This window comes from Impatiens glandulifera, chromosome 2 (genome assembly GCF_907164915.1).
Source record: "Impatiens glandulifera chromosome 2, dImpGla2.1, whole genome shotgun sequence".
Taxonomy (NCBI): domain Eukaryota; kingdom Viridiplantae; phylum Streptophyta; class Magnoliopsida; order Ericales; family Balsaminaceae; genus Impatiens; species Impatiens glandulifera.
The window spans coordinates 62521956-62543232 of NC_061863.1; the positions used below are offsets into that span (position 1 = coordinate 62521956).

General features: G+C 30.4%; 2 protein-coding genes across 4 annotated transcripts; both read right to left on the reverse strand.

The window, feature by feature from the left end:
* Positions 1 to 6783: 6783 nt before the first annotated feature.
* Positions 6784 to 16180, reverse strand: LOC124926535 (ADP-ribosylation factor GTPase-activating protein AGD3). Of its 3 annotated transcripts, none has more exons than XM_047466780.1 (20): positions 15883 to 16180; positions 15689 to 15800; positions 15146 to 15222; positions 14786 to 14886; positions 13567 to 13637; positions 13075 to 13137; positions 12622 to 12666; positions 12300 to 12365; positions 12139 to 12186; positions 11945 to 12040; positions 11828 to 11869; positions 10367 to 10573; positions 10152 to 10283; positions 9813 to 10046; positions 9590 to 9676; positions 9206 to 9517; positions 8629 to 8774; positions 8438 to 8522; positions 7328 to 7806; positions 6784 to 7253 (listed from the first exon to the last, which is right to left on the reverse strand). In XM_047466780.1, the coding sequence occupies exons 2-20, from the start codon at positions 15731 to 15733 to the stop codon at positions 7139 to 7141; spliced, it is 2451 nt and encodes an 816-aa protein (XP_047322736.1). In that variant the 5' UTR covers positions 15734 to 15800; positions 15883 to 16180; the 3' UTR covers positions 6784 to 7138. The 3 variants fall into 3 exon arrangements, with proteins under 3 accessions (XP_047322736.1, XP_047322735.1, XP_047322737.1); XM_047466779.1 differs by having other exon boundaries at positions 8438 to 8531; positions 15883 to 16179; XM_047466781.1 differs by lacking the exons at positions 13075 to 13137; positions 13567 to 13637; positions 14786 to 14886; ... (1 more) ...; positions 15689 to 15800; positions 15883 to 16180 and having other exon boundaries at positions 8438 to 8531; positions 12543 to 12624.
* Positions 16181 to 19151: 2971 nt separating this feature from the next.
* Positions 19152 to 20957, reverse strand: LOC124925795 (trihelix transcription factor ASR3). The gene is made up of 3 exons (XM_047465897.1): positions 20116 to 20957; positions 19937 to 19981; positions 19152 to 19729 (listed from the first exon to the last, which is right to left on the reverse strand). The coding sequence occupies exons 1-3, from the start codon at positions 20834 to 20836 to the stop codon at positions 19437 to 19439; spliced, it is 1059 nt and encodes a 352-aa protein (XP_047321853.1). The 5' UTR covers positions 20837 to 20957; the 3' UTR covers positions 19152 to 19436.
* Between the last annotated feature and the right edge of the window lie 320 nt (positions 20958 to 21277).

The following is a 21277-nucleotide window of genomic DNA, read 5'->3' on the forward strand; positions in this document are numbered from 1 at the left end:
TATAATCCTTGTGTTATAATTTTAAAATATATTAATAAGATAATTGTAAGATGATTTTAGTTAATCATGTCTTCAACAAGATAGTGAATGATTTTTAAATAAGATAATTTTAATATTTTTTATTAATTATTAAATTACTTTATTTTAATTGTTAAGTAATTAAGTATTGAGTAAATATATGTATAAGAATATTAAGTGATGGTAATATTTATTATATGATATAAAAACAATAATTTAAATATAAAAATTATATTTATAATTATTTAACAAGAAAAATTATAATGTAAAAAAATAAAATAAATGTAACTTAGTTTAGAAAAATAATTAAAGATGTTTTTTTTAGTTCAGTTTGGAAGAACTTCTATAACAAATTGTGCTTTAATGTACCCCACACATTGAACAAAATATTTGGTGATATCTTTATTTTGAATTGTCTAACTATTTCTTAGAATTTTGTTTCTTATTAGTAGGATTTAATTATTAACTTAGTTATATCTTACCTTTTAATATTTAACCTTGAACAAAATAGTTGTTTTAATTTTATTTGTCTCCCTTCTCTAAATGAACTTTTTTTTCCAATCTTTTTGTTTTATAGTTAATTTTGTATTCACTTAAAACAACTTTAATTTGTTCTTAATACTAATATAATTCTAATCAGGGTTATATTTATATCACTACATAATTGAGAATTTAGAGGTGGTTGGTAACTCATAACAGATAATCTATCTGATATTCTGCACAATCTTCTTCAAAATTTCAAAGTTATCTTTAACAATAATGAGATATATTATGAAATACATTAAGATGTAAACTGAGATTTACAAATCTTTAATTCTATTTATATATATATATATATATATATATATATATATATATTGCAGATGATAAAATACAATAATATATTATTGTTGAAAGAAATCAATGAAATGTATCAAAATTCTTAAAAGAAACAAGTCCAAAAAAATATATCATATAGATGATATGAATTTTTTTTAATAAGATTCTTAAATATTTAGTTGCATAAATGTCGTCTCCCGAATTATTTAAATTCTCATCCATTTTATCCGTCGAATTATCTTGATTCAGTTTGATTATCGAGATTTTTATTCGTAAACAACTCGCTCAAATTCAACAACAAAAATGTGGTCAATGAGAAGTAAATTTTGAATTTGTTGAATGTTAAGGTCATTCCATTAATCGGTAACTTCTTTACATTTTACTGCAATTTAATGTGCCGTAAAATTGAGTTATCTCTTAGTCAAAATTATTTTGAAACTCGTTGATTTCTAGACATTTAAAAATGTTTATTCTTATCAGTCCCGTATGTATTCAAATTTGACGTTTCAAAATTTCTAATAGTTAATTTCAGTTAATTTTCATTTTCGTTGTTAGTCTTAAAGTTCATTTTAACAATTGTGACATCAACAACCTCAAAAGATTTTGTCCCCCTTTCATAATTTCTCTACTTAGTTTGCAAAATAATATCACTGTAACATAATTTTTATTCGTACTTTTAATAGTGGTCGCATCTAAATGTGCAATGATTTGATTTGGATGAATATATTTTCGTACTTCTTCTGATTTTCTTTTTACAACTTTTCTTTCAAGTTAGTGTTACCATACACTCCTAATTTTTTGTCGTATTAACTTTGTCAAAATTTATTGAAATTAGTAGTCTCATATATTATATGGTACTTTAAAATAATAATTATTAATAATAGATATACTAGCACAAAGATATATTCCATTAAATAACTTTCAACAAATTGCTTTCTACAAGTATTCCAATTTTGTGTAAGTCACTACAAACTACACAATTAAAATGATTAAAATTTAGAGAAAGATTATTTAAATAAATAAAACAAGTATTAAACTAATGATTTGTGTTTGGTCTAAAGCTAAAGATAGATTATACATTTACATAAAAGGTTATTTGCATAGAAGTGGTTAACTTTGGGAAATATAAAATCCACAAGAAGCATTCTCTCCTCACAACATTTCTTGAAATTAATTATGCTACCTTCCATGGTTAAGTCACTATAAATTCATTCTTAAACCCAAAATACATTAAACGTCACATCAAACACTAATTCATCTCCAATTCAAAAACTCATTTCCAAATTTAAAAAAAAAAAAATTAAATATTTTTTTTTTACACTAACTTTTTAACCTTATTAATATTATCTATATATTTATTAACTTTACATATTTGACCTTTAATCTTTTCTCATTTATTTAATAAAATTAATTATATATATCAACAATTCATACCTAACAAATAATTCAATAATACATTTAAATAAACAAATATATTATATTAAAACAAGCCTTATTAGTGAAAAAAATATGAATGTATCAATTCAAGTATAATACAACTATAAAATTTTATTTATAAAATAAAACGTAAAAATATAAAATAAATTATAAAATATAAAATAAATTATATAAAATTTCAACTATAAAACAATTTAATGATTTAATTATATATTTAAAAAATATTATAATTTTTTATTTTAAAAGTTAAAAAAATAAGTTGAAGAATTAATTTGTATTATAAATATTTAAAGTTATATATATAAAATAAAATAAAAAATAGATTAGGAGGAATTAGTAAAACGCATTTTACGTTCAAGAATGGGATCTGGTTGGAGGAAGAATGAACACGCATAATGAGATTTGTGTGCCCGTTGGAGATAGTGTAACAATATTTGTAAGTGAGTCTCATTTAAGCACCAATTAACTATAGCATCAATTTTACTTAATTCTATTTACAAAAATCTTATTTAAAATATTAAATTTCTTAAATATAATTCTTATTAAAAACGTTGAATACAAATGTCTTCTAGAAGAAAAATATAATGAATGCACCATCTAGTTTATAATGTTTTTTTTTTTATAAAAGACTTATTCTTACTTGCTTTATTTGTGCTCTATATATATTATTAAACTACATTAATCAAATTAATTTTTTTTTAAAACAAATGAGTTATGTAGTTGTAATAAAAATTGTTTATATTCATATAAATAGTTAATAGCTGTCCAGCTCAGTCTAGTCTAGTCTAGTCTTCTTATCTATCTGAGCGACTATGAGTAGGACTAAAATAAAAGCAAAGCGAATGGGTGAAAGACTAAATTTATGGATTTGTTCTATTTGGTTTTTAAAAAAAATTAATATAAAATTATTTTTTCAATAAAACACTTCTCATTAATCACATTATTTATTTAATTAACTAAAATACTAAAATACATATTATTTTAAATTATTATTTTTTTATTTTATTCATATATATCAATATCCTTTAAGTCTTTTTATCAAAAATAATCATTACCTCCTCAAAATCATCATCAATCATTATTTTTTTCCCTCTCTAAATTTTCAAAACCACAATCCGAACAAGGCCTATGTCTTTTAAATTGATTTGGGTGATTTTGATTATGTAAAATTTTATTTGTTTGGTAGGAAAACTTAAAAATATTAATATATAATTAAGTCAAATATTTCTTTTTAAATTATGTTTTGAATAGAAGAATGATAAGGTTGACAAATGTGTTGAGGTTTAGAATCGATGAATTTCTGTCGATATATCTTGGTATGTCATTACGTACTAAATTACAATAAAGGTCTCTTGGGACACAATTATCATTAAAATAGAGTGTAATTGTCTAGATGGAAAATTAAATTAATCTTGAAAGAGAGTCGGTCAATCATCATTAAAAATGTGTTGTCATCTATACCCACATATATGATGTCGTTATTCATTCTCCCAAGAGTGTGACGGTAAAAATTGGGAAAATAATGTGTAAATTTCTATGGGGATCTTCTAACTCATCGTGAATGTCGTTATTCATTCTCCCAAGAGTCTTTAAGGATCGATAATCAGATTTAAGTATGGAAATGATTGATCTGATTGATTCACCAAAATGTATAATTATTTAGGAAGGTGTAGAATTTGGAGAGAAATTTATTCTATGTAAAAAAGTTTTCATGAACAGTCTAGATTCATTGTGGGGATGGTTCTTCTATTAAATTTTAGGATGAAATTTGTTATAGTGTCAAAAGTCTAGCTACAACGTATCATGAGCTTGTTTTCTGTTATACGTAGAAATGCCACAGTTAAGAACATGTTTGATACTCGGTTTAGTGATTTGCTAGCTGAATTAGATATAGAAAGATATTAAATATTATGGAGATTTCGTCCCATAATAGAATTACTTTTGGTATAACGCAAACAAATGTCATCGTCTGAACAAAACATTATGTGTTGGCAAAATATAGATAGTTTCCATGTAGAGCATTGCTAATTTTTATTGGGAATAACTTGGGGAGTCAAAAATCTCATTCAAGATCTCATTTTTTGGATATGTTATTTATGGCGGAATTTTAACAGAAGATATGTGCATGAAAAAATGTTATATTATGGCTAGTCGTTGTCGTATTGTCAAGAAAATAATGAATCGACAACTCACTTACTTTTGTATTATCGAGAGGTGACCAGGGGCGGATCCAAGTACAAGGTTTCATAGGTAGTCCAAAACATTTTGAATGTATTTGGCAATAACTACGGTAAATTATCGTCGTTATTGATGATTTCTCGTCGTTAAAAGGTACTATTGACAGTAAACTTAGTTTATTTTGTTTGTTTACTTGATATTATTATCAATCTAGCCCGGGTAGATTTCAAATCCTAGCTCCACCCTTGGGGGTGACTAGTATTTGGAGTATTATTTGGATTCATTTGGTGATCCCCGAGTCTTTAAATAGTTGCTAGAAAATTTATATTGATGTGGCTGATATGACAAGCTTACATATTAATTTGGGTTATTATCCCAATTATTCTTTGGTGAACTATCTGGTTGCAGAGAAATCGTCGAACTTTCAATAATCGTAGTCGTACATGCGTATCATTCATAATACATGTTTTCTGAGATTCATTCAGAAAGTCAGTAGAGTCTGTCGGAGAGTTAATCGTTCTTCTCGAGAATTTATGAGCTTGATAACTTATTAAGTACTTTTTTTTTATTTTTTTATTTTCCTGCTTAAACAATTTTTTTTTTTAATTTTAATATACATAAACCTTTTATAAAAAAGAAATAAATAAAATATTTAAATGATATAATTAATAAAGGAGTGATAAGTATAATATTTTATACATTTAATTACGTTATAAATATTCATATATTATTTTTTTTTAATTGTTATTTGTTTATTTATTTTTGTTTGAAATTATTCCTTGGACATTTATTTTTGTTTGAATTTATACCAGAAATATTTAAAAGCATTTAAAATTTTATAAAATCATTAATTTTGTTTGAAAATATGTATAAATTTTCCTTATACATTATATATTCATTTTTTTTATTTTTCAAAATTCTATTATGGACAAAACTTTCACATTCATTTTCAGATAAATTCTTCATCTTCATTCTCAAAAGATGATGCATATATTATGTTCTATTTCTAGATGACGATATTGTTACTCATTTGTTTTCTCCATATTTAGATATTGTATGTTAATTTGTGCCCCAACTAATCTCTAAATAATAAAAATATTGATGTTGAAGAAAAAAAAAAGATATCTGATAGAGATTACGAAATATAAATAGGATAGTGTAATATTTATATATGACTTACATTCAAATGACGGATATTCCAAACAAACAGATGTACAATGATAAAAATAAGAATAGTTCATATTTGGAGTTAAGTTTTTATTTTGTATTGTTTAAAAGAGTTTAATTATTTCAAATAAAAATAAATGTAAATGAATTAATTTCAAATAAAATAATGTATGGTAATATATTTAAAATTTATGCTTCATTTGAATTTGAGATTTTTAAAAAATTAGAAGAGAAAAATTGTATTGATTGGTGTTAGTTTTGAAAAGGTGAAGATAAAAAAAAAAATTAATATATAATAAAAAAGTAAAAAACAATAATTTAAAATTATAAATTATTATAATATTTTAGTTAAATAATGTGACGTATTAAAGTTTTGAATTATTTAAATAATTAAATGCAGAAGTAACCTTTACCTGTAAAATAATTTTAAGTGATTTAATTATATTTATGATATTATAATTTATTTTAAAATAATTCAATAATCGAACCAGCTGTGAGAGGTAGTTTGATGTTTAAATGTTTTCAATTATTTTAATGAAACTTATGTATTATATTTTATTATTTAATTTATTAATTAAAATATAAATTATTATAATAATTTAACAAATAAAATACCAATATAACTTACTTTTTCAATAAATATTTGTTTTTAAATAAAAATAAATAAAAACTCCAACATCAAACAAGCTTTAAGTCACTGTCTGATTCAATCTACGAGGCCGGAAAAGAAATGCATCGGAGAGAGTGCATGCAAGGGACCATACATTATATATATACTCCCTTTCATCCTGGCCCTTAGATCACTCCTCCCTTTCTACCGTTCATTTTCTACTCAGAAATTCGTGCAAAATGCTTTCCTTTATTTTCTATCTCCTTAAACTTTAATTAAAGCTATAATAATAATATAATTCCATTTTTTAATTTATTTAATATTTTATTTGAACCCTTGTCTTCCTTGGGCTAAGGTTCAACCACCTAAATTATTATGGGCTCTATTGATTATGAAATTAATTGTGTTTGGTTGATGAAATGGCCCATAATATCTTCAAAATAAGATATTATAACAAAACTCAAAACAATTTAACTTTGCAATAATAAAACATTACAACTTATATTTAAAGGAAAAAAAGAAAAAAAGAGAGACCAAGCTTCTCTTTTTTAGAGTCAAATAATATAATAATTTTTTTATAACCATAAGAGCTGATTCACACGATATACAAATAATTTAATGAGCTTGAAAACTCTCAACCCCTCCTCCCCATTAATTTAAAACATGAATACCCGAAACACACACAAATGGGAAACAAAATTACATAAGAGACCCGACCCGACTCATACAAGCTCTTTTTAACCTCAAAAGACCATACCATACCATACCATTCCTTTCTCTACACATTCCATGGAAACCAATTCCTACAACTGCCTTTTAGAAAACCCTTAAAACTTAAATACCCAGATAGAGAAGAAGAAGGCTTCATGGAAAATAATTATACACGAATAATAGTTGTTGCCTAAGTTACTATCCATTGGAATCAGACAAAAGCGAAACAATCTCATTGTCGTTAAAGTTTGATTCAATGGCAATTTCATATGGGTTTTTACCTTCACGGGTAACAGCCTGTGGATCTGCTCCTCTGCATATATATTTTATAAAATAAGTTTAAAAACACACTTGAACACAAATAATCTTGAACTATGCAAAAATTACCTTGCCAAAAGAAGCTTCACAAAGGAAGGATTGCCCACAATAATGCAACAATGGAGTGGAGTCTGACCTCTGGAGTCAACTGCATTTATATTTGCACCATACTGTAAGAGAAGCTCTAGCATTCCAATGTCTGAAGTTTCGCAAGCAAGGTGAAGCAAGGAACATCCATTATGTTCGTCCCTCAATTCTTCGCCTTCACTTGTAACCCCTATAGTATAGCTGAATGAGGAGGTCTCTGATGTTTCGCCAGTTAGGATACAAAATTCGGGATTCAGCTTGTTGTGGTCTTGCAAGAGCATTACTTTCTCAAGTGTTAATGTTTCACAAGATGCTGGCTCGTAAACTGTATTCACGTCTGCCTCAGAACAGACTATTAGTCGGTACACAGCTTTCTTGTCGTTATTGCATACAGCATCCCACATCTGTTGAGCTGTTGCATGATTGTCTTTTTGTTTCCGCACAAAGATCTTATCAGCGTACTGCAATCAACAAAAGTGCAACTTAGTTCAGAAAACACTACTCGTAAACTAGACTTGATATTTCAATTCAAGACAAACTTCCCTTTTTATTTTGGTCTATTTGGAAATTGGTCTTTTGACACAATCACGATATCATTGGGAAATTGCCAAAGGTCAAATTGGTTTTTGTCGTTTGGTATTAGTTTGTTTTCTTGGATCATCATCGATATTCTAGTGTTATTTTTTACTTTCATTTGGTAAACATACTATTTTCAGGATCATCATAATTGTGTGAATTTTGATTTCATTTTGTATAAAATTCTTTAGACTGATCAAGTTAAAACCAATGCCATGAAGTGCACATGGACAAACTATTACCAAAGATGAAAAAGAGGCAGAAGTAACACTTTTCTGTGAAAAAACTTAGAGTTTGTTTTGATGTTGGGTAAATAATTTGGATTATTTAAAAAGAAAAAGTTATTTGATGAAAAATTGGATTATTTGGGTTAAATGGCAAAAATATTATTTGTAATTGTAAGGGTATTTTAGTTGATGATTTTAATGATTTAATTGATGATAGGATTGACAATGACCTTAGACAGGCATATGAAATTTGCCACAAAGAAGAGAGCATGAAAGAAAGATCACTGACCTTTGCATGAATGAATCTCTCCTTCATTGAAATGGAATCAGAATAACTTGGCTTGCTTATGAAGTGCTGTTGTTGTTTATCAGATCTATGAGAACTTCAGCAATAAAACAAGAATCATGCATAGGAATCAGTATGATCCTACTCCGATATGTAAAAAGTGGGGATTGAATTTATGATAATCTTTCTTTTACCTCGTCAGGGTAAGCTCCTTGGAAAATCCACTTCTTGATTGCATTAATTCCTCCCATACTGAGTTAGCAAAAGTATTGCCCAGGGACTGAAACAAATTTATCACAGAAGGCTCCCACACTTTAACATCAAGTGTCAATGATCTTACCTGCTCCCCACACAAAAAACAAAATTAACTCACTAATTTTTTGCAGAGTTTAATTATACAAGAGTTTTATGTGTAGCACAGTTACGAAAGCATTTAGATGTCTTCAAGAACTAGCAGAAAGCATATAATGTAAGGGGAAAATGGTCTTTTAGACATGAGGTTTTGATAATCCGGTTTATTTATTTAAACAAGATTATGATTATAATATTCAAATAAACCCAAACTCAAACAACCTCTTAACCTTCACGGAAAGATTCTTCCCTGATATGTTTCTCCTTGAAAATTTCAGTCAAAATAAACTGTAAATGTTATCCAACACTCAGACCCTACATTTTTTAAGGTTATATTCTGTTTTATTAATTAAAGGAACACAAGAAAATGTAAGGGAGCTACGTAATGAACTTGTTTTGGAAAACTTGTCATCTGAGTACCTTTGATACGTGCACACCCATGTTACGGTGCACACCTGAACATTCGATACAGACAAGAACCCCAAGATTTAAGGAGGCCCAGTCTGGCTCAGGGGCTCCACAATCAGCACACTTTTCATTGCCACATACTTTCTGCAACACTTCGATTGGCTTCTCAGTTTTAGGACAATGGCGTTGCAGAAGTGAAGCTCTTAATGGTCTTTCAGATGTGTAATCATCTGTTGTTGTATGATCAAAGTCTGAACTCTCAAATGAACTACTTTCACTAATGGACCGATGATGACCACTTCCCATGGGGCTGATAGACAAACACTGCAACACAAAGGAAGTGGTAAGAAACCAATCAAGCATGAAATGACACAGTTGTTACTAAGACATGGATACCCGTTCAGGAGCCTGCGAGCTTAGTAATGAAGCGATCACTCCAGTTATTTTCTCAATCCAATCCATTTGATCTAAGGCGCTTTCTGCCTGCACTGACAATTTAGACAATTACCAGGTCTCTAAAGAGAACTCAATAGATAATATATCTGGTCATTTAGCTGTATAGAAGGATCAAATATTTAACCAAGATGCAACTGAGTGGTGGAGTTGTAGAAAAATCTACCTGCAAAGTGTAATTCTTTGTTGGTGATATAATCCTGAAGCAAAATCTCAGGTCTGTCTGATCAGCATCAACTTTAATTGTGGAAGTTAATAGGTTCACAGTATGATGAGCAACAGATTTTTCATCATGTACTCCACCACCACCATTGTGATGTGAAGAAGAAAGCCAACGACTGAGAAGTCCAGAGCCAAATTCAGAACTATTCCTCTGACCTGAAAGTTGGGTGCCAGATCCCTGAGAAAAGGAAGTTGGTCATTTTAATGAAATGCAAAGCAACAGATTATCAAGTGGATGGAGTTCCCTCAATACATTTCACGGATCTTGAAATAGACCACTTACAGATGGTTTGCTTGTCTGCTTGCGATAATAGTAAAGCATTCCTCTGCTATCAAGAACAAAAAACCTTCTTTTCCAGTCACCTCTCAGATTTGAAGACCGTTTTGAAAGATAACCTTGTCTAATAGTTTGAACCTAAAACATCATTGAAAATTTCAATATGAAAACCAAGAACATAGTTAAACAAACCTGACTGTTCAAAACCTGAAGAGCTAAACCTTTCCCTTAGCAGCAGACTGCATGACAGCCTCGATCATTTTGTGTGAACTTCTCCCCACAGCCTGTAGGCCATTGCCAATAGGAGAACCATTTGAAGACCATTTGCTCTCTCTGTCAACCTGCCTTTTATACTCCTGCATCCTTTCATTAAGGGCAGCCTGTTCATAGTTGGACCTTTCTCTTGATTGCTGTGCATAGGTCAAGACCTGCAAACATGAGAGTAAAAGTGAGAAAATGAGTAAACTCAACTCATATTCAACCCAAAACTAAATTTACCCGATTCATTCTACTCATTAGAATGGGTTGGGTAACCCATTATAAGAAATATATTAATATAAACATTTTTTTTCAATTATTTTGTTACAACTAATTTTTTTTGTCTCTACTCATTAACTGAGTCTCTTATTTATCAATTCATATGGCTGAGTCTTAATTTCTCTCATTTTTTAAAGTTCGAGACGGATGATTATTAGTATAAAAATAGTTGTTGAACAAACAATAAAGAGTCTATGTACAAATGTCCAGTGGTCAGGACGGCTCTAGAGTAAAGAGTTATGACTGAAGACCTATACATCGGGTAAAGTAGTTTGGAGAACCCGGAGTCACTCAACTCCCAAAGAACAAAAATTACTGAGTTAAGAAAAAAAAATCTGTGCAAGAAAACAATTTCTAAAAAAAAACTTTTTCCGGGTTAAAAAATATCATGTAGACCCAACTTTTATCGGAAAAAAGGGGGTAATTGAATCCGACCCAAAATGTCTACTCAATATTAGGGTTTGGGTGTGGGTTTGCGTTGACCCATAATTTGCTCACCCCTACACGAGATAGTACTTTTAGAAACCTTTTCAACCAAATTTAATAACCAACCAATCACAGTGTTACAAGAATTAGGGTTTGGGTGTGGGTTTGCGTTGACCCATAATTATTTTGTTACAAAAATCAAAAAAAAATATTAATCCATTACATTCTACCTGAAACCAATGTTTCAGTCAATCACAATTCAAAACAAATTTTCTTACTTTCTGCTCAGCCTAGGAACTAACTAGTAAATCCTGAGATTGTCCAGTAATAATGTTTGCCCTACTCTGGCCTAAGATGTGCAAGACACAACACTTTCAGAGTAAGAAGTTGAATAACAAAAGGAAGATAATGTTTTATTGCAGACAATGTAAAATGGATGAAGGCAAACAAAATTTCAATTATGCCTTCAAAGAATCTGCTTAAGTAAGACTCTGACATGCTGACATAACTCTACTATAAGTCTAATAGATACTAGACATACAGTAATGCCACTAAGGCAAGTAAATGGTTCTTAGGGTCGTTTGATTGTCATCTTTTAATCATAACTAGGGTTTGTCTAACTTTGATTTTTGACTCTCCCACTTTTGGGATTTTAATGAAATGGTTTTAACCGTTTTCCAAAAAAAACATGCAAATAAAAAAGGGACATGGAAATGAACCTGATTAATATATGGCTCCATTTGATGCAAAAGTTCATACCCCTGCAAATGAAAATGTTATAAACTAAGAAGCTGCAAAGAACGGGAAGCAAAATATCCCAAAACTAATTAATTAACCTGCTTGAAGTAACGTAAATGAGCATCCATTGTTCCGCTAACTGCTTCCAAAAATTCAAACCTCTTTTTAGCTTCAACATTTGACAAAGCAGTAACCTGTATAAGCATCACCCAGATCGTTATAACATCAACCTGTTACAGTCTAAATATATTGCATATTTCACATGGCCATTAATTCAGGATAAGTTACTAACCAGGCTAAAGCGAGCTTGCTCAAATGCAGTCCTTGCATTGTGGAGCTCCTAGCATGCATACAAATACATTACAAACCTAGATTCATGGTTTTCAAGTAAAATTTTATATAATTATATGAGCTATAATATAATAATTTTTTTACTGCAATATTAAACAATACCTCCTCCAGCATTATTGCTACATCACTCTTGGTACCTTTCCTCAAGGACAGAAATTTTTCACGAGCCTGTAGCAAAAGAGTCAGCCTTACATCAGATGTGTATCCACTAATCAAAACCAAAATTCAAGTATCTTCCCTAAACTTTTACAAAGATGAAAACAAACATAGTGATAAACTGGTGTTAAGATTCTAGGAAAATATTTTTTTGAAATCTTTTTAAGTAGTTCAGTGAATCAAAATGACCTTATTTGGTCCTACTAAGCTGTTTTTACATTGGTATGACATACACTAGCAAGCATACATGCATGAATAGAAGGAGGACCTGGTCATAAATAAGGCTAGCCTTATCAAAACGTTTCCTTGCTTCCTGCACCATAAGAAGATTCATTGTTTAGATTCCTAATATATTGCAAAATCTGGTAAAAAGAAGAAAAATTTATAGGGTCAATTAAGTGCATACATATGTGCTAAGATGTTAGAAGAACATAAAATAGACCATGCTTATGCTCAGAGATTATAGATACAGAAAAGTACATGTGACACAAATAGCTAGGGGAGATTTATAGTAGGCCAAAAACCTGGCAAACAGCCATTCCTTAACACATACATAATCTTGGGTCAATTATAGATCTACTAGAAGGTTAAAATTCAAAATGTAAAGAGAAATTGCTTAAAATACAAGCATGCGTCGCTGAAGATGTGCATTGACTGAGCATCCTGCGAGTAACTACAAACTATCATATAGTGAGTTCCTACAGTTTACACAACTAAGTACCTTTACATCTTGCAAATCCATATTGACAAACTGTAGTAGCCGATCATTCAGCATGTTCTCAACCTGACAAATTTGAACAGAAAGACAAAACTAGTGGATAAGAATATAATGAGACAGGAGGACTTTCAACACAAATGTGGCATCCATAAAATCAAAATAGTACTTGCTCAGCCAAAAGAAAATATAAGGAATTCCATTTTGCTCTGTTTTGCTTTTGGTTTCTGCTTAGTACCATGGACAAACAACTTCATTCATTGATCAATAAGAAATTTATACTAAGTTCAGAACTGCATGATTATGGTAATTAAGCTAAACAAAAAAGTAGAGAAATAAAATGTAAGAACCAGCAGATTAAATGTAAAATGTGATGGATCACCTAGGAATCTGGCAAGAAATCTTAACATTACTGCCATAGATCTTAACTAAATAGCATAAGAATATGAAATATATGTTCTGAAAATCCAATAGTGAGAAGATAACAAGAACATCTACCTGAGACCTGAGAACTTCCTTGTATGTTCCTATTTCCCGCAGTGCAATTGTAAATTTTGTCATCACAGGACCTAAAAAACAAAACAAAAAATTCTCATCAGTAAGCACTTAGAGAGCTTGTGGATGTCTTAAAAATCAAAATGGGATACATGATTTTAACCACTACATGTGCTAGATGCTGACAACAGGCAATTCATGAACAAATGGATATATTCGATAACCATATTTAAGCAATAACATTGGTTCTACTGAGTTCATAAATGAAAGTAAATTCTCGGATTAATTGACACTCTAAATGTATCACTCCCTTGAACTAATAATTAGTAAACTTCTACTCATGTTTCAAAAAGGAGAAAATACATAACAATACCCCTGCCAATTTCAATATATGCCCATAATGTCCACCCATTCTGATTTACACTCTTCAACTTGCCAAAAACCATGCAAATCACCTCAACTTGACTTCAAAGTTAAATCTCCACACAGGTGTGGTTGCTCAATCTGTCATTTTTGTTATCTATTATGCTGGTAGGAAGCAAAATTAGAAAAAATATCTTTTGCAACTTGAATGATATATATCAAAATTGGTGTATATTAGAGGTACACATCAAAATTGTACTAATCCATTTTCTCGATAAAAAAAAGAAATATGTAAATCACAGAAATTATATAAAAGTAATCCATTTACTGCCTACATTTACCATTACTCTCTTACATTTTTTTCTCCTTATCTGATGGGGATAAGGAGTCTCTCCTTACACTTTTGTTATCAGCAGCATACCGCAAATGAATGCTAAGTTTATATGCTTACCCATCACAAGCAAGTAGCTTAAAAGATCCAATAAAATCAAACTAAACATGCTGATCAAAACATAGTTGCTACAGTATGTAGGATCAATCTCCTAAAACAATTCAACCAAAGCATATTCCTAAGTATCTCCATATAACATTTGCTTCAGCAGCATTCATTGTTGGTAAGCTGAAATCAGTAGTTACAAACTTACAAACCATTTTTAAACAGAAATAAATAGAACTACTGTAACACAGAAATGTTCCAACAGAACGAGACTAGACTCTAGAGACTACAGCAAGAATAAGATTAGGAAACTGTGGTATTTAATGCCGCATCAACTTGAAACTGGAAATAATACCACTAGCATCAACAACCTCACTACCATAAGGAATTCTTAAATTATGAAGATTGGGAACTAAAATTGACCTCCAAAAGCCACACTGATAGGATCGTTGTGCCCTCCGCCGAATGCTTCTAGAGAACTAGCAAAAGCAATGTCCCCATCATATCCCTCTCCAAGCCCTTCCCTGTCAGTAGAGAAACATTTATGTTTTAGGGAGTTCATAGAAATATATTTTGACAATTCTGTGTCCCATTGACAATCGAAAGGCATAGAGAATTAGAAATGAGGAATGACAAGTATTGAACACAAGCCAATGTTGCTGAGTACAAATAAGTGGTTTGTTTATAGTCAAAATACATTAAAGCGGGTAGAAAAAATGAGTAGAATTCTGGATTGATGCAAGCTTACTGGGACTAAAACTCATTATCAAAAAGCATACTTACGTGTACTTTCGGGAACCCTTGTAAAACTTTAAACTTCTTTCCCTCAGTGATTCAGCACTTTCCTCAAGAGAGTGCAACTATACAAATCAAGAAAAGGTGAGTCATAATACCAAATAACTAATTCACTCTCGCAGATGAAAAATCCAGAATAATAGAAACAGATCATCCACATAACTCTATGGAATTTGAATCAATGAATAAATATCTACTTGCTAAACCCTGATCTAAGACAGCTTGGTAAAGGCAGCTTCATCTGAGATGATTGTGTGAACTCCACTTGCGCATAAATTTCAGAGGCTAGACAAGCAAAAGAACAAGTCTAACACCTCTCAATTATAGGAACGATGTAAATTTGAGAGAGAAAACATGATGGATGTGAATTAATGCTTAAATTGTGACACTAGTACAGTATAGATTGCAACAAACATATGCAATTAAAAATCCTGTTTGCTTAGATTCCATCAAAGCAAGAGTTAAGAAGTTACAAGAGCTACAAGCCAGAGGTTACAGTGCAATGTCAGAAAAAAAAGGAACAAACTCTACCTGCTTACGGAACATAGGAGAATCGTCAAGCTTAGTGAAATGCATGTTGGTAACAGTAATCCGTCCTCTTCTTTATGGATTATCTCCACAAACATCACAGATAGTGTCAATCCTAAGAAGAAGAAAAAGGTAACTGAAATTCAAGATCCTTCAATTTTTTCCACCGATCTCGTAAATCTACCGAAGCAGCTTACTCTAATGATCTCCCCTAGCAGCCAAATAAAAAATAAAAAATCTCCTGCATAGCCTTCAAGAGAGTAGAACAGCAGCAAAAGTAGAACCTCACTTGGCTTCAAAAGAAACAATCAAATCCCCAGAGGCTCGAATCTCGTAGGCATGAAATAAATGGAAGGTAAAAAATGGAAGGTAAGAGATCGAAATTGGTAAAATTTTAAGCCAAAAAAGTTGTAGGTCCAAAACCCTAGAAGAAACAGAAAACACAGAAGAAGAAGAGAGAGAAACCCTAGCAAAAGCTTCACTATTGCCAAACGCAACGCGGCGATGGCGATGGACGCTTGTTTCGGTAACTCATTTTCATTTTTCACTTTAAAACGCTGCAGTCGTGTTTTTTTAAGTTGAGATTTTTTTTGAAATAATTTTATTTTTCTATTATAATAATCATTTTCACAATCAATTTAATGTAAAGAAATATTATAAGTTTTGAATTAAACCATTAGACAGACTTTGAGAGACAAAGATACACGCAGCCCAATAAAAAGAGGTATTAGAAAATAGTAATAAATGTTGTAAAGATAAAGAGATGAATGGCTTTAGGGGAAAAAAGTGAATAAAGCATATGCGTGATTGAAATAATTAGCACCAGCATCTGCCCTGTTTCAATACGCAATTCTTTATTTGAAATAGATCTAAGAAAAATATATATTTCTCAAAAACTAACCATTTATAAAACAGATCATTAAAACTAAATAATTTTAATTTAATACAAAATATAATTATGATAGAATAATTTAATTTTATTTGGTTGGTTTCTTATAAATATTATTAACACTGTCACCTGAATTATTTTAGCATGTTAGTAATATTTTTTATTTTATTTTTATTAATAGACTAAAGTAGTTAAAATGACAATAATTAAAGTTGAGTCAGATGATATTACATTCCAACAATAATAAAAATATTTTATTTTTGTTAAATATAAAATAAATTTTTATAATTTTAAGTTAATATGAAAATCATGATTATGAATGTGAGTTATAATATTTATAATAAAAAACATACAAATGTAAAGCTGAAAAAGAATTATAATATAATCAAACATTATTTCCTTCAATATTCGAGTATAGTATAATTTAATTGATTAATTAAAATATTAAAAATATATTTTATTTATTTTAATATCTTTTATGATTATATATTAATAATTTTAAATATTTTAAACAAAAAAATGTTTTTCAAAATTAATATCAATCAATATTTTTTTAATAATTCAATATTTATTCAAATAACTCTATGCACAAGTCAACTTTTTTTTTATAAAATAATATTTTTTTAAAATCTTAATATATATATAAAATATAACAATATCAAACAAGCTCTAGGAAATTAATGACTTTAGGAATGATGAATTGTAGAAAAAGGAATAAAGCATACGCATGACGGAGATAATTAGCGGTAGCTTTGTTGGCTCTATCAGATTATGATTTTTTATTATCCAAAATCTATTTACATCACATCCTATTTAATCTATCAATTAAAATGTTAAAATATTTTTATTTATTTTACAAAATTTAAATAAAAAAATATATTACAATAATTTATTAATCACAATTTTAAATAACTTATTATTTTATTCAATAATAATTTTAAAAAATATATTAAACAAATCAACATAAAACAACCTTATCTTGTAAGTAATTATTTACTAGTAATCGAGATAACTTTCTAAATTAAAAATAAAATAAATATATATAAATATTATAATTATGAATAGTTTGAATTTATAAATGAATTTTTAAATTCAATCACTAAATCACTTTTTTTTTAATATAATTATTGCTGATTATCCCAAGGTTATATTTCTTATTGTACAATCTCTTCATTGAACAAATGTTTTTTTTTTTATTTAGAACAATATTTTTTTAATAATAATAATAGTCACCGAGACGCTATCTATGTTTTATTATTATTTTATCTCATTTTTTTGTATTTGACGGAAGATGCATGTCTGTCAATTTGGAGACTATGAATAAAATATACATTGGGTTATAATGAATTTTATTTTGTTAAAAATACATGAATATGTCCAAAAGAAAAATAATATTATTATATAACATTTAACTTGACCAAATTAAAGTCATTTTAAAAAGAAAAAAGAAAAAAAGAAAGAGATAAGGTTTATGTTCTAACCTGGACCCATAACCCACGCCAATATGAACAGCCAATATGTCCCTTGGCAAGGCCATTCAATGCTAAAGTTGGATATGCAATTCCTAATCTTCTTATTGGAACAGAATCATTATAAGTAGAAATAAAAAATACTCCAAAAGTGTTTTAGCTGGTTTATCGTGCTCAATAATTAAATATACTAGAGTTACCAAAAATGTCTAAGATTATTATGTGTATTTTTTTTTTCTCTTTAAATTTGCCTTTGGGTTAAATGTTTATATGTAGAGAATTCTGAAAAAAAAAATATATTATATTTATAATATTATCACTAAAAATAAGGGATTTGCTCAATCTGTTATTTTTATTAATAGATTTTAGTTACACAAATTTTCTCATTTTCTTCTATGTTTGATTGCTCATGCTTTGTACATGATTGATTCATTGAATAATAAATTTATGGTTTATATCTGAATGGAGACGAGAAACAATCAAATCAATCTCCTCACTATGTTTAGTCTAGAAATATTCTGATCCAAACATTTTTATACATGTAAAAGAAAAAATTATTTACTATGTTCAAATATTTATATATTTTTAATTAAGGATTATTTTTAGAACGCAGATTCCGCTTCTTCGGAGTGTGACTAATTCTTACGGGTTAAATATAGCCCACAAACATATTTTATCATTTTATCAGATAGAATTTGTCGTCTGATAAGCTCGAACCCAAGACCTCAGAGAGACTGGAGAAATCTACATTTTGTTGCCGCTATACTAAAAAAGTGGATTAATTAAGGATGTTAGCATAACCTCCACTTTAAAACACGTTTTAACACTCTCAAATCCTCAAGCAAGACTGCATTCTAACACATACCATGGAGTTCATCTATAAACAGTAATGAGTAGTTCTTAGATCAGATATTGTGAAGGTTATTGAACAGTCCCAAGTGAACAATCATATATTGTGATTATCTAGAAGATCAGGTGCTATGTATATGAAAAAGTATTGGCCTGTTAATTGTTAATATACTAATAGGCACATCAAGGGAAAAAAAATAAAAAAATAAAAAAATAAAATGTTCTTTTTTGTGATGACTGGTGATAATTCAGTATTCAGTGCAGACAAATGGTTCAATATATAAATAATTATAATCCCAAGTCTATTATCTACTCTATAGTGGCATCAAGAGCCACAATGCAAAAATAAAATAAAATAAAGGAGCAATGTGACAAGCCATGTAAATTTCATTCTAAGATATAACTAGTTGGTTCTATTAAAAATATCCTTCTTCTCCCCAATCCCATTCTGGATCATCCCAATGGATTTGAATCTTTTTCTTCTTTTTTTTTGGTTCTTTTTGGATATGTACACCACCCCCACAATAGTCTTGGTCATGGTCCGCTATAACTTATCAGCAATCCTACCGAAAGCATCGGCTAGTTTGTTGAGGACGCCCACTAAACCGTCGACGAGGTCCTTTCTTTGCTCCCTTTCCAACATAAAATTGTTGTTCTGGTTTTCGAGTTGCTCACTCAGCATTTTCCCATTCCTCTCTAGCACTTTCATTAAACGAGACTCAAGGCTAGCTTCTGCATCATCCTTCAATCTTTCTTCTTCTTCATCTGTGTCTGCTCTTTTCCTTTTTCCACCCTCTTTAGAAGAGGCTCCAATGTCTGGCTGCTGCCCTGACGACTCTTTACAACAAACAAACAAACAAACAAACAAACATGATCATTAGTTTAATCTGTCTTAAACTGCAACAACAAAACTGTCTCATGAGTTATACACTAAATCAAAGTAAGAATGCTTGTTCACAAACATATCAAATTCATTCACCACACAATGATCATAATCATGATCAATAGAGAAGCTTAATTATTAGGCATAAGAAGAATGAATACCTTGTGAAGGGCCAATTTTATGGACTGGTCGAGGTTGTTCTTTCTCTGAAAACCAAAATTGATGAACCAAGAAACAAGGGATCTTTAATTATATAACAACATAACATCAAAAATAATGATCAACCAAGAGAAATTGGATATTTTATTATATGGGTGGGAGCAAATTCTGCAGAATTTACCTGAAATTGGAGCAGGTTGTGGTGGGGGTGGGGGAACAACAATCGGAGTCTGTTTCTCTGTCTGCGCAAATTCTGTTCCTGGGCTACCGGCCGCCTCATCATGCGCCGATTGTTCGAAATCCGAAAACAGACCATCTTCCGTGGCGGCGGTACGACCGCTATCAAAAACCGCGTCAACAACCTCGTCCGGCGGCGGCGGAGCAAGAGCTAAAACCAAATCCGTCTGAGCGATGGGTTCAGAAACACCGCCGTCGAGTATATCATAAACATCCCTATCAAAGAAACCAGGAAGTTTCTTTTCTCTCCTCAAATCATTTCTCATAACCCAAAACGAATCACCCTCTTCATCAATCTTCGATTCCCACTCCTTGATCTTCTTATAATCCCCAGCCAAATTACTCCATCTCTTTCGACACTGAACCGGCCCTCGATTAACCCCATGCCTTTTACAGTAGGAAGAAACCGCCGCCCATTTCGGCTCGATTTGCCCAGTCCCAAGCGCCATACCCGCAGTCCGACCCCTCCTAACCCGATTCTCCGCCACTCTCTTACCCTGTATAAGGACGAGAATTTCCTGTCTAGTCCATCTAGGTAACCTAGGCACTCTACTTCCATCATCGCCGCCGCCGCCGCCTTCCGCCACCGTCGGAGGATTCCGTCCTTGACCCCTTTCAACGCTAGATTCTCGGTGGTGGCCGTCCACGGCGAGGCTGAGCGCCATCAATAAGTAGTGTTGGGGGAGAAAAGACTCGTCAAGACACGTGAGAGCTTAACGGGTGGGTGGTCTTTAGTAACGGCGTTTTCAGGGAGGGGAGGGGGTCCGTTTAGAGGGCGAGGGTCACCAGATTGATTTTAGAGAGAGAAGAAAATTGAGAAAAACACTTTTTGGTTTTAAGCCCACAATTAACTTATTAATCAAATTGTATTGCTAATGGACCCTTCTTTTTGTACTATTCAGGGGCTAATTAAATCATTATTACACTTGACCAAATCAATTAATATTAAATATCGGTTTATTTTTCTTAATCCTATTGCCTAATTACATCCTTAATCTCTGTCATATCCGTAATTATATGCTTTCTTAATGTCCAAAACTGTCCAATCTTCTCTTTTTCAGGACACCCAATATTCATCAATCTATTCCACTGTAACGTCACCCATT